The sequence below is a fragment of the Halyomorpha halys genome, unplaced genomic scaffold, assembly GCF_000696795.3.
Source record: "Halyomorpha halys isolate HHAL.00 unplaced genomic scaffold, Hhal_1.1 Scaffold152.1, whole genome shotgun sequence".
Classification (NCBI taxonomy): Eukaryota; Metazoa; Arthropoda; class Insecta; order Hemiptera; family Pentatomidae; genus Halyomorpha; species Halyomorpha halys.
This window is the reverse complement of record NW_027109315.1, coordinates 198,293-212,788: the sequence shown is the minus strand read 5'-3', so window position 1 is coordinate 212,788 and position 14,496 is coordinate 198,293. Positions and strand designations below refer to the sequence as shown.

At 30.9% G+C, this 14,496-nt stretch overlaps 1 protein-coding gene across 1 annotated transcript in view; it reads left to right on the top strand.

The window, feature by feature from the left end:
• The window catches only part of LOC106678665 (uncharacterized), a 67,303-nt gene extending 58,524 nt beyond the window's left edge, over positions 1-8,779 (top strand). The window contains exons 4-6 of the mRNA XM_067047516.1: positions 6,215-6,338; positions 7,169-7,295; positions 7,631-8,779. Coding sequence (XP_066903617.1) covers positions 6,215-6,338; positions 7,169-7,295; positions 7,631-7,905 — 526 coding nt within the window. The 3' untranslated portion in view covers positions 7,906-8,779. The remainder of the gene's footprint in view (positions 1-6,214; positions 6,339-7,168; positions 7,296-7,630) is intronic.
• Positions 8,780-14,496: the final 5,717 nt, after the last annotated feature.

Here is a 14,496-nt window from a genome sequence, read left to right as displayed (position 1 = left end):
AAACAGATAAAAGAACTGAAGCGATGATACAAAAAAAGAAAGGAAAAAATAGTCATATACTATTATTATATATTGTTTACTTGTTATGCCATTATGTGGTAAGATTAAAAAAAAAAAATTGTCTAATTAGATTTGAATAAGTATGGTGTGTAGCTAGCAGTCCAATAAAGTAGGCCAGCACATCTTACTTGTTTTACAAGTAATGTCATAATGTCCATAAATTTTATATTTATATTCTTATTTTAACTAAATGGAGAGAAGTTAAAAAAAAAAATTTATTAACGATTTGAATTACTTTTTAAATACATAAGTGAGAGGGAAAAACTGGTACATTTAATCATTCCCTGGGATAATTCAGATCTAACTTATACGGCGAGATGTATTGTTTCAAGGAGACGATAAAAAAAAAAGGATTAATTTGAAGAGACAGTGAAAGTCTAGGTCAAAGTTAATTAGTATTGCATTATAATTCTGGATTGATAATCATCGTAAGGTTGTTACAACAGGTACCACAGCGAAGGAATTAATTATGTGCTTTGGATTAAGAAAGATAATACGGAAATGATTACGCAGAACGGTATGCTCAGAAAGGGAAATGAGCTCCAGGATATTTTAATAATCGTAAAAGGGAACAAGCAGGGACATTTTATAACATAGAAAGCTAAACGGGGCAAAAGTATATGGAGTATGCTTTGCTATAGTTAGGTATAACCATTCAGATTACTCCCGGACAACAAAAAGTAATTTCATATAACACCTATGGAACATCAGTTAGCAGTATTAAGGTTATTTATTCCATTACTGCAATCAGAAACAAGAGCGTACTCAGGTTCAAAACTAGGGGCGGTGCGGCGGCAAGCCATAGTCCATCAGGTTGTGACAGTTCAGCACGGAAAATGCGAATGAAACCAAAATTACATGACAATTATATATGTGTTTTAATAGTTTTGGGTACCTCCATGGTCAGAAATCTAAGATCCGTACAGCTATAACTCATGAAGTAGTTGAGTATTTCGTAAGGAAGTACTGTTTTTCAATAATTCTGCAAGGTGGTGATTAGTTCAAGATCACGCCCAACCAGCAGAGACCTGTTACATCATGAAAGCCAATAGTATTAGTCCATAAATACAAGTACAAGCACTAAATAAAGTACTAACTACTATACTATACTATACTACTACTATACTAGTACAAGCACTAAAATATTTTGTTCCATGATGGGGAGGACTATTAGTGATATTACACAATCTAGTGTACAAAAGTCAACGTAATTGTACCACATACAAACTACAAGATTAATAGTATTAGTTTGGACTTTACTATGAAATAGGCTCCAGATGTTTCCACAATTAAGGATACTCATCTATGCTGGTTTCAAACCCTGGCCCCGGGAGTTAAGTAGTATAGCGCCTTAACCACTGAGCTATCTCCCTCCCATTGAGTATTAACTCAATATTTGACATATAAATAACAGGTCCCCTTCTTTTCATGTTTAACTAAGTACAAATATTCAATTCATATTTTACAATTTTGGTGGGAAAGGGTGGGGTCATCCTTTAGGTAACCAAACTATTCTATGGGGTCGTCACAAGATAAAAATAAAATCCCCAGGCCGGAATCAAGGCGCCGCAGCTGCTGTTTCGAGGTTGCTAAGGTGATGCCGCAACTCCCACGGCTATAACGGCCACTGATTATGCTGGTTACATGTTTTAGGGTTTTTTTCCTAGATTATGCTTCATAATTACTACGCTTACACTATTTAATCCAAATAATGTTTCATTTGTTTGGCATTATTTAAAGATTTTGAAACAGATGCGGTGTTGCTTGTTGCAAAATATTAGAGAAGAAACTAGGATTAGTATAACCATGTCAACAGGTTACTAGTATAACCAAGTCAACTACTTGGTAGAGGAAATATAACGCTATACACAAAAGTTTAACCCGTTCAGTTTTTAGATGGTACAAATACTGAGTGGACCAACAAGAAGAGAGTTTGAATCCGTAACACAACTTTCAAGTCGAACCTCAAAGTTAAACAAACCAATAATGTAATGGGGAAGAATCGACTGGGGTAATTCCGACAACTCTTAAGAATGGGATCCTGAATTGCTGGCGAGACCTATCAGAACAAAATAGAAAAGAAGGGAGGAAAAAGGACAATCGACCCTGAACTAAAGAGGAAGATGAAATAAAGAAAAAATTCAGAATATAAGACATCAATAAAACAAAAGAAACTAGCGGAATATCGACTGAGGTGGAGGAGCCTCTGCAGGTGTCCTCGCACAGCATTACTGGTACAAAGAGGATCGAATATGATGATGAGTCTGTGGATTATTCTTTGGCGTTTTTTAACATGTGAGCTGTGTGTCATCATTTTACCAAAGGAATAATATACCGAGGTGGTGTATGAGAACACTCCTGAGAGAATTATGGTGGCAGCTAATTTCTAATTTCGATATCACTTAATTGATCATTTTGTATTTTTTATTTAGTCACAAATTCAGTTAGAGTTGTTTGACGTTACGAAGCGCATAGGGATCAAAGGTCAAATGTAACAAAACCCATGATAGAGAAATTTCCAAACGTCAGTTTAGCTTTGCATTGAAGATATTTAGCCTAGTCCTAAGAATATTATTATCTTCTTATACGCGTTCAAAGTAAAATGTATGGCGTTTCGTCCAGAAAAAAAAAATAGGATTAACTTTGACTTTTCATAGTTGAGTTTTATTTTCTATTTTTAATCCATTAATGTAACGTTTGAAGGTGATAATGTGAAGTTTATGAAACTTAAAAAGTATCTCTAGCAATAGCTATTTCGTCGCTAGGTTCTCAAAATGTTAAGATAAGTGGATATTGCCATCAGATGGTCGTGCGAAAATCGTACGTTATCGAGAAGCTTCTAAAACAAGTTTGATGGGTGTAACTTCTGTATCATTTCGGACAGAAAAACATCAGCGAGAGAGATATGACTAGAGGGTAAGAAAATACGTGTGGGGTAGTTAAGATTTCAGTTAGGAAGGATCCCTGAGGAATAAGAATCTTTCATCAACTGGAAAGGGAAATATCGTAAGCAATTCTCCTTCGATATGCAAGAGCCTAGATTGTATTACTCCCCCTCCCCCACTTAACAAGATCATTGACGAGGGCGGGGCCGTCCTTGCCGGCAGGTACACAATGGTCACTCGGTCACAGCCAGCTTTCTACAAGGACGTTGGCCAGTCCTTGGTTCCCTGCTGGGACCAGCTCCATCCAGGCCACTTCCCAGTACTGGCATTGCATGCTTCCAAGTGGTACTTGGAGAGATAGGTTATCTCTCACCTCGAGTATTAGCTCTAAATGTCATATGGTGCTTCAAAAAAGCACTCTCTTAAAAAAACTAATTTGATATGTTGTCGATAACGATACTCCATATTACTTATCGGAGACAGTAGAAAAAAAAAGCTTAAACATTCTAAACTTGAAAATAGATTATTTTTTACTAACTTGGTGAGAAACAATAACTATCGATTGTATATATTATGGAAAAAACATCCTTGGACTTCTCATTAGCCAAGTTATTATGCCTAAAGAATATAGATACACGTACTAATTTATGTAGTTTAGTCACAAAATGTGTTCTAAAAATCGAATTTTTTTCTCAAATGTATGTGCCCAAAAAAAGCTTCAATGTTCGAATCTGCCCTACAAGGATTGAAACCACTAATCCAAACCATTAGGAATTTAAATTACGCATATTCATAAAATTGGAAACAGAACTTGTGTTCTTATATTCGGTCAAATTTTTATTTTATTTATTTTTTTCAAACCTCCACCAGGGATTTAATTTACTAATAATGTTGACATCTTTTCCCCAACTTCCTGAAGGTTCCGGGGGAGAGGGAGGTATTCCCTAAAATTAGCCCTTGATAAAATGCTCTCTTCAAATAACGTTTATGACCAATTGTGAGTATAACAGCCTTTTTGAGTAATGTTTTACCATGCTTTTCGCAATTTGATGTTGATTCTAAAACCTCGAATTTTTGTTTTTTTTTAATTACTGACGGGATACGACACATCTTCTATCCTTCTAGGCTCTTTCCTCGTAACGACGTCTCTGCCTAACACTATCTAAATTTTGTTGTCAGAAATTCATAAAGCTATTTCAGAAGATGCCGTGGGGTTCTTACTGGCACGAATTGCCTTTCACCTCCAATGGTTCAATGATCTCGCAGTCACAAAGACATAAGCATTAGACGACCACGAGGATTTGCTATAAACCGTGAGGAAAGAGGACATTATAATCAACTGAGAGAATGTTAGGGTTTATTGTTAGTATCGTTGTAACAAACAGAAATTGTTTAAAATTTAGGTGTACCTAGATGCAAGAGTAAATTAGTTTCCCCTAATGGATAACTATGTAAAAATGATTGAAACACAGATAGTAAAATTTGTACCATTCACCAAAAGTCAGTAAGCCTAATATGCCACAACAGGGAGACTAGATACCATAGGTGAGTAAAAATAGTTTAATAATTATGGCTTTATTGAAAAATATGCCTATTAGTCCTATACAGCCAAAGTGAATGGTATACTTGTTATCATTTTTTTAAGCAGTTTTACAGCAGAATTCATTGAAAAAAACTTAGTTTACAATTACTTCTAGGTTAACTTGCAATTTTACTTGACTGTTTTGTTTTTTGATGAATATACTTTTTGAATAATCAACATGGAGAGCACAATCCTTCTTTAACCTTCAAAATCATGCTTCAAGCCAAGTTTAAATGGAGCAGAACCAAGTTTCATGAATGTTTCCTCTTAAGCAAACCAGTTATGGAAATGTGAAGGTTGTAGGTAATGCAATCACATATTGGTTTGTATGATAGAATACAATAACTGTAATAAAAAATAGAAAATATATAACTGTATGTACCTAAATATTAATATCTGGGTGTTATTATGGAACAAATTATAATGTTTTTAATCACTAGATAAAGCTATTTTTTAAAAATTAAACTAATACTTCTAAATATTAATGGTTTTTATATGTGAGTATAAATTATAAAATTTATACACAAAGGAAATTTAATAGTAAAAAATTTTTAATTAAATTGAAAAGGATTCCCCATAACATTAAAAAAGATGTCTCACTTTGATTTTAGATACGCTTCAAAACATACCATAAGCACAACGTAAAAAAGTAAAATTCTCTTTTCATGTAGGCTGTGTATTTTATAAAGTTTGATTGGCTGCAGCAAACGTGGGTAATATCCCTGGAAATCACATTCTATGTATGACAGTTTTGCTACTTTTTGATAAATTGGCTCCTTTTCAAAGTGTTCTAATGGCTAAATAAATTATCATATAGAAACATTTTAGGGATATGACGTTTTATCAACTTTTATTTTGTATCCAATGGTTTTCTCAGAAAATCAAAATTTTCCAATATATAGAAGAAAAATCTAAAAAATTGGTTGTTTGATTTTTGGCAAAACAAATCAAGGTCTCAGCAAAACAAATATCTGACAGCAAATATGAGATTTGTGTTCAGCTAAGTAAAAAACAGTAAACCAAAATATATAACAATAAAATTTTCCCCTGTTTTTCCTTTATTGTCTCAGCTAATTTATGAAACAATCTAGTGTGGAGGGAAGGAAAGTGGAAGTATTAAAAAAATAAAATAATCCCTTCTATAATATTTAGCTCTACTGTAGTCACAGCCCAGTTTTATAAATTTTTTGTATGTAAAACATTTCTTTTCAAGGTTCAATTCATAAAAAAATTGATATAGTGAAAATTACCGAAAAAGAAAAAAGAGCCTAGTCCCAACAACAATCGACTAAGGGTCAACCCTATCTGCACCTTTTATTATTAAAAAAAATTACTGAATGTTTAAATAGTAATCATTTCAAATTAAATTAAATTAATTATCAAGAAGTTTCCACTATTTTCCATATTCTATTGTGATGAAAGGTTATACAATGTAGGGTACAATGTTTTTCAACTATTATTTAATTGTTATAAAATTACAATAATACTATTTTTTATACTATTTCATTATGGTAATTAAGATATGAGTTTTAATTATGATAATTATTAAATGGTCCCCTTGTTTTTTTTTTAATACATCCTATATTAAAAAGACGTTAAACAAGATATTTAATAGATATATAACCTATCAAAACATTTTTTATTTAGTAACCGATTAAGATAGACTTACCAAAGAATAAAATTTTAGGTTGGCTGTATTTCTTCTGAGTGGGCTTTGCAGTGGCCAAGATTATGAAGAAGATAGGCTACCTATAAGATCCAGAAATCCTCGAGGACCAATAGTTCCTTCTAGAGCAGTTAAAGCACAGGCTGTGAGTATGACTATATACTATTATAAGACTAAAATAAAAGAATATAAAATCTTTTCATAATTTAAACAATTAATAAAGTTGTTTTTTTGCAAATTCGGTGTTATTATTTTTGTTAGTCACCAAGATAATTTCTTTTTTAAACATAGTAATAAAAAACTTTTATTTCCTAAAACAATGATGAAAATGAAGTTTTTCTTTTACAAAAATTTTGTTATAGTATAGAACCCAGAGATATGGATTATGATTATTTTAAGAATAACATTTTTATTTAGTTTTTAATCCATTTTGAGTTTCATTCATAGTCTATTTTAGAGAGAAACAAATTTTTCTGTTTCAACATTTCAATTATTTAACTATCCATTTTCAAGCTGCAATTACTATAATTAAACAAAAGTTGCAAATATAGTAATGCAATTGTGAAACAATCTAAATTTAAATCATTTAAAGACAAAAAAAAAACCGTCCACAACAATAAATGAAGTAAGTGAATACAGTCTTGAATTATGAAATTTATAATATTTAACAACCAAATTTTGAACTTGTAAATAGTATTTATTACATTGAAATGTAGAAATTTGTAAACTTCTTATTTAGTTATTTAATTTTCAATAATAATACTCATTAGAATAAAAAAAAAATGTAGAGAATATAATAGATTTTACAGATATCTTTTTTAAGAATGGCACAAAAATCTTAATAATTTATCATTGTACCCCTTTTTATAGTTATAATACTAATTTGGTTTATTAAAAACTAATTCTGTCAGTTTATTTAAATTTGATCTTTTGTCACAAGTAGAACATTGTTTACAACTACTAACTGCTTTTCAGATACAAAAAACTAGCACAACAGAGGCACCTCCATTAGAACCAGAAGAAGAAGAATATGAAGACGAATTAATTGAAGAGGAACCCACTACAACAACAACTGAAGCACCAAAGAAAATGGGATTGAGAGGTAATATTCAGAATATTAATAGTAACACCAAAGTAAGTAATAAATAAAATGCTGGTTCGTCTTAAAAGCAATTGTTACATTTTAGTTAATGAATAATAGGACTTTATTTAGATTATATATACGTTAAAATCAGAAATAAATTAAATTATTGGAAAAAATAAAAAATAAATTGTTAAAAAGCCAAATTTTATGCTTTAATATTAATACAACCATAAACAGTTTTCCATACCTTGATAGTTCAAAACCTGCATAATATAAATCACATCATACTATTTCTATGTCTATTCCAATTTTTATTTTGATCTTCTTAACCATATTGTTTCATTAATTTTCAGGAGGTGTTCTTAGACCCTTTAGAAGCAATGCAGATTTAATTGAAGCCCTTAAAAGAAGAAGAGCACAAGCTCAAGGAGGAGGTTCAAGCTATAACTCAGTATCCAGTACTTCCACTACTACTACTACAACCGAGTCCACTCGCCAAGGTCGTAAATCAAAAGGAAAATTTTCCAGAGGTAGCTCGCAAAGAGATTCATCAACTACTGAACAACCAATTGATGAACAGGCAGCTCCACGCGCTCGAGCTTTTGGCGGAAGAGGGAGACGCTTCTAAGTCACTCATATAAGCTCCTACTACTGAAGGAGCAACAAAGTTAACACATGAGATATAATTTAAAGGCCATTTGTCATCCATTGCCTTATTGGAATCATAAAGTTTACTTTTAGATTCATTAAATGTATTTACGCTGTCAAATATTGATTCCAAATTTAAATAATATAAAAAACCAATACCAACAATTACTTGACATAACTGCCACCAGTAGTTTATTTTTTAAAATGAATTTTGTAAATATTTGTGCATCTAAATCCCATATCATGATTATATATCAAATTGCAGGAGATTTTTTATAAGAGACAGTTGAATGAAAAATGTATACTACACAGTTCTTATATCATAATTATAAAATTACTGTGATTATCTAAGTTATAAAAGAATAGAGAAATAAAAATAAAACTTCCTAACATTATATTTAAGATTGTTATTTTACAGTTTATGATACCAATTAATTTTGTCTCTGAAGCAATAAAATAATACAAGAGAGCATATTTTTTTAGCAGCATTACATATCATTATATTAATGGGATAATATGTCATTTATGATTTTTTCATGTTCATTTTGTAATTAAAGATTGAATATACATATAGTAATATACCAATAATTGCAAAATATGTCACTATTATATATTTTAAATTTTGTAGGTTAGAAAAAACAACTTCACAATTTGTTAAATTCAAAATCTCAATTTTTTTAAAGTAATATGAAAACAAATAAGCTACTACTAAATTATACTATTGAATAAAGTGAATGGATTTTTGTTAAACCATTAAAAATCAAAATGTTTAATAATATCATGTTAAATTTCTGTTACCCAGAAATAAATTATGTAAATAATTATATATGTATAAATAAAAGTGTTTTCATAAATATTGTGCATACTTGCCCTTAGTAACCTAAAGGTAATAACCAGTTCATATTTGTATAAAAGAAATTCATAAGTATTATTATTAGTATTATTTAATAAAATAACCACTAAAATTGGTATGTAAACTATTTTATTTTATTAACATTATTTTTTATAATTAAATCTAATCACAGGAACAAAACTGAAGAATAAGTAATCAACATGGGTTCTATTTGGATTTAACTAGCAAATATCTATAATATATTTACAATATGAAAATAAACAATAATTCAATTTTCTGTTTAAAATGTGTCATTAATGGCATTTATACCTCAAAAATATTTAATGAAATTAGTGTTGGAAAAGCAGCAAGTAGAGATGGTAATGCTGGTAAACTTGTCTAGAGGTTCCAATTGATAGAAAGCCATGGAAGGTCTTTTTCAAATCTATTTTCTGCCATCCTTAGTTATATCTAAGGAATGGGATTGCAATATCAAAATATCGATCCTCTAGAAAGGAACTTAAACGACTGTAGAAGCTATAGCCCCAAAGTTTACAAACAATAATCCTGTGTTTTGGAAAGGAAATTCATGGTAATTGTAGAAAAAGAACCAGCCTGCATTTAGAATCCACTGAACAACATAAGACCACATCTCTCTCATGACAATTATTGAGAAGACAATTAATTGTGAAACAGAGAGAACAGCAGTTACCTCACATTTTTGGATATAAATATACCCTTTAACTCTGTTCCTTGAAAGAAAATATGGAAATCTTTAGCCACTTAAAATCTGCTAGCCATCACCATATAGATATATTTAGAAAAAAACAACACAATTTGAAACATTCAAGTATAGGAGTTAAACAAGGTAACAGCCTTAGCCTACTCCTTTATATCATTATGGTCAGGATATAGTTGACTGTAGATTAAGTATAAGTAGAAGTTGATTGAGACAGCAGCCAGTGAAGAAAAGTATAAATCAGTAAATAATAAGTTTTACTTATTATTTTTCTCCTCTCTACTGACCTCATTCCTAACCAACTTCTCCTTAACTAGTTAACTTATTCATGAATACAATTTTAAAGATATGGAAGATTACATAGAGAGTTGCTGGAAAGTGGAACATAAGAACAATTATAGTTTAAATTTAGGTCTTTGAAAACCATATTGTCCTCATAGCTGATTCAAATGAAATTCTAACAAGCAGTTAATGTAGTGGTGATTACTGTGATCCTCCAGAGATAACATAGCTTCACTGAAGTTAAAAGTTTTGTGCAACTGTGTATGGTCCATTAATGGAAGTGAAAGACACAAAGAGCTGACAGAAAAAGAAGAGAAGTATATCTTCTGATTCGTAGGTAAGAACTGCAGTTGAAAAATAATCCTAGGTCTTCTAGTATTTTTGTTTTCCTCCCTTCATTGTCTGTTAAAGAATATTGATTGCTCCTTTTTGATGTATAAAGGTAAGTACAATAATAAAGTTGATCAAATTCTATTTATCTATAAAATCATATTAAGAAGCAAATCTCTTTCTTAATGGACATTTATAAAAATGTAATTGTGGTTTTGACTGTGATGCACCAGAAATTGGAGATACTTTGCAACAGTAAACCTGCTTTTAAATTTGAACTTCCTTTAATACAGCAGTAATTTCAAAGCAATTTGAAAAATACACATTCATGATTTTGATCAAGATTCATATTAAATAAGAATTTCTGTTTTAACACATTTTATTTTTATAACAAGAGAAAATGTATATTAAGTTCTTAAAAAGAATTAGCAGTATTTTTCAAAAAATTCCAAACACAAACTTTTTATTTTTCTCTCATTTGTTTTTAAGGGTTATTCCCTTCGATAATGATAGTCTGAAATTCCACCAGTTTTTGAATTCCATTTGATTATAATTAATATTAGAAAGTTGTACAAAGTGGTTTATTTATACCTTAATACGACTAAAGTATAAATTTCGGATTTTCCTAACTGCTCCGAGTAGGTAAAAAACATAGGATATCAAAAAAGTTCAAAATCTGGTCCAAATTAACCCATGTTTATGGTATAGAATGGGAAGCTGAGATGGAAAGAAAGGACAAGACACAAATAAGATAAAAAGCAAGGTGAAGTACATTTGTAATGAGGGAGAAGAAGTGATAGTCTGTAGCAAGAAAGAGATAGTAGAAACAGCTGTATGATGGAAAAAAGAGAGATGGAAAACCAAACTAAACTACACATCCCAAAGGTCATCTACCTGCCAATCCTTCTTTATGAAAGTAAATTCTGGAGTAGAGGTATAGCCAGAGGAAAAGAACCTCTGGATAGTGGTAAGCTGAACAAGGAAAAACCATGTCATAATCAAGCACCTCGATTGGCTTTGACCAAGGCAGAGGAATAAGAAAAAATTGATGTTTTTTTTATAAATGCTTTCTTTAATTATTTTTTTAATTTTACCCATTGCATTTCTTTGTATCTTTTCTTTAGACTAGTATAGCATAACATTTATTCAATATTTAAGTATCGTAGTAAATGAGTTTAAAAACATAATTTTAACAGGAAAAAATATAAAGTTTCTTTTATGCTCAAGGTTAAAAAAATTAATTTAAACAATAAATCATTACAGTAGGAATCATACTGAGGTATCTTCACAAATTATATTATAACTTTTTAGTGGCATGGTTTCTTAATATTTTTTGGTATAAATAAAATCATAGAATATTTGATTTTTTTTTTTTACAAATGATGGTCGACCATGTACCTAAAAAAACTGAAAGACCATAAGCAAATCTTTGAGAATCAATTAAGCATATATTTCATTTTAGTGTATGATTTATTAAGATTTGATGTTTCGATCCAAAATGCACCTCATCAGAGGACAAAGACGAAGAAGAAATACAATCAGTACTCACCTCCCTAATGAAAAAATCAGTATCATCTTTCCTCTTTACAAAACTAATTTCAAATGGTGATCTACAATGCGGGCTGAAACATACATAATAAACATTATGTAAACTACCTAATAAAATATATTATATTAACTCGACCCAGTTCCCTACAAATTCCTGATTCATCTCCAACCATAAAACAGAAAGGATAATAAAGATTGGCCTCTTTAAGGGTAAGTTGATTAAGTATCAGAAAAATAAAATATAACAAAGCAGTTTTTCACTCTAAAACAGTGGTTCCCACCATTTTATTAATTATCTTTCCTGTTGTTTGTGTGCCAAATGAAAGGTTTGTACTGTCAAATAAACAATAAAAGTGACTCAAAAGCACTATTAAAAATGCTAATTTTTAAATATTTTCAGAGAAAGAACCTTCTTCGCACCAAGTCAGGAGTGGAGGGTAACATGTGGTTCAATTTCCAGTAAGGATTAGTGATCTGCAGACTTCTATGGGTTGGGAACCACTGCTCTAAATGAACCAGACAAGGTGCATGCACACAAGCATGAGGGAATTTTTTTAATTAATACACTAGCCTAGAAAATGAAGAAATATTTGAGCTATAGAAAAAGAGTGTATTAATTCTAATTCAATAATTTACATGTCTTCAGCAATGATAACTTAAAGTATTACAAATTATTTTTCTAAATTAATCAAAAAAATTATGGATATATATGAATGTAGCTTTTGAGCAAACAAATCACCTACAGGACAAGATCTCCATAAAATAAATCAATAGATTTGAACATTAAAATACTATCTTGAAATTTAAATTTCCATTCTAATTGTAACCAATTAAGACAAAACGACCAGATGAGTTATGTATTTAGCTTGTAAAAATTTATTTTTAAAAATGTAGTTGACCGAATAAATAAATTAATACCAATTTTTTGTTTATTTATTACTTAAATAAATGTATTTAAAATATAAATGTTGAAAGAATATTACTTACAATGAAGGCTGGCGTTATAATAAGAAAGAGAACCAAAACTTAACAGTTCATGACCTGCTTCCAGAGCTAAGAATCCACGATTTCCCGCTCATTTTAGTTCGTCCTCTGAGCGCTTCACAATAATCAGTGGTGGTTTTAGTGATCTTTGGATATATTTTAAATGCTTAAAGAGTTTACCATCATGGAAAAAAGTTTTCAAACCGATAAATCATTTTTATTAAAGCTTATTGGATACCAGTGACGGCCTTAAACTTCGGAGCCTACGGCAATTTCAACATAATCGGCTCCTTCCGTACCCCCCTCTTTTAAAAAAATATTATATAAAAAAAGCTGTTATAAATTAGATATTTGTGATATGTTGTAGATATTTTTATTGTATTTCAATCAAAATTTCTCTAATTCAGTCACTTCATTAACAGGCTACACAGAATTTATCTCATAAGCCTTTTTTTAATTCCTAACAAGCAGCGAATGACACTCCAGGGCGTATGTCCGTGTTTCCCAGCCCAAAGGACTGTTGCCCATAAGAATTTTACCGGGCCGTTTCCCTCCCCTCCAAAAAAATACGGGTTTACATTCACTAGTACATTGAATTGAATAAAGGTTCGCACGCGTTATGAATTTAACGGCCGGGGATATACTGTGGGTCCATTATATTTACATATATATAATGTTTATGGTTTGATTTGTTTTTAAATAGTTGGTATTGGTATTGGTATCGGGAACTAGTAGGGCAAGTGGGCCTGGTGGTCTTTATTGTGAACCTCTGGCGGCTACCAGAGTTGTTGTGTAGCCAAGGTAGGAGTATCAATATTCATTTCTCGGGACCGCTGAGAACTAATATTTACTGCTCCAGATGGGAATCAAACCCACAACGTTCCGAACCAGATGACCCTTTTTTTAAACAGTTATCTATACAAAAAATTTAAGTAATTTCTACAGACATACCTGAATATGGGAGAGATTTTTCTGAAAATTGTTCAAATGTTCTTCAGGATTATTCCGAGTTTATACTCCTGGGAGTAAACAAGGGAAGTTTCAATTTAGTTCCAGTTATTGTCACAGATGTACAACTTCCTTTTTTTTAATAAAGCATCTGTTGTTACATACATGTAAACATTCAAAGTCTTATCGTGTGCAAAAGGCCCTAAAGCTTAGGCCGCGTCCTAACTGGACAAGGGTAGTCCGACCTGTGGTCTGATTTATAATGAAAACTAATAGTATATAGTCCCTAAATACAAGTTCACAAACTGTAAAGTAAAGTACAACCACTAATACATTTTGTTTCATGATAGGGTCGACTATCAGTTTATAATATTATCAGTCGATATTACATGAGTTTAAAAGGAAAACATTATCTGGCAGAATTGTATGTCAGTAAAATTGTACTTCAAATACAGTAAATACAAACTTCAAGATTGATAGTATTAGTTTGTATTTTATTACGAAACAGGGCCCAGGTGTAGTTGTGGGCCAGTAGTCTAATGGATTATTATTCTCACCATATTTTAGTCACACCTTCCAAAAAGGCCCCTGACTTCCTACGTCTTAATACGGCAATGAAACGTAGACAAAAGTTGCTCCAATATGATAACTTTCATGAGAATATGAACAGTCTCATCACAAATATCAATAAAGCTCTTTTTTTCCGGTCTATCAAAAATTTGCAAAAGCAAATTTTCCTGTAATAAATAGGAAGTGGCCGTAGAAATTTAGAAAAAATGTTTCAAGAAACAAACTTACATTTACAAAATACAATTTGTACACTAACTTTCGTTGGTATTGATTTGGCCAAAATATTTTTTGTTGGATAGTTTGAAACAACCAGTAAAAATTCGCTTTTTTTCCAAATT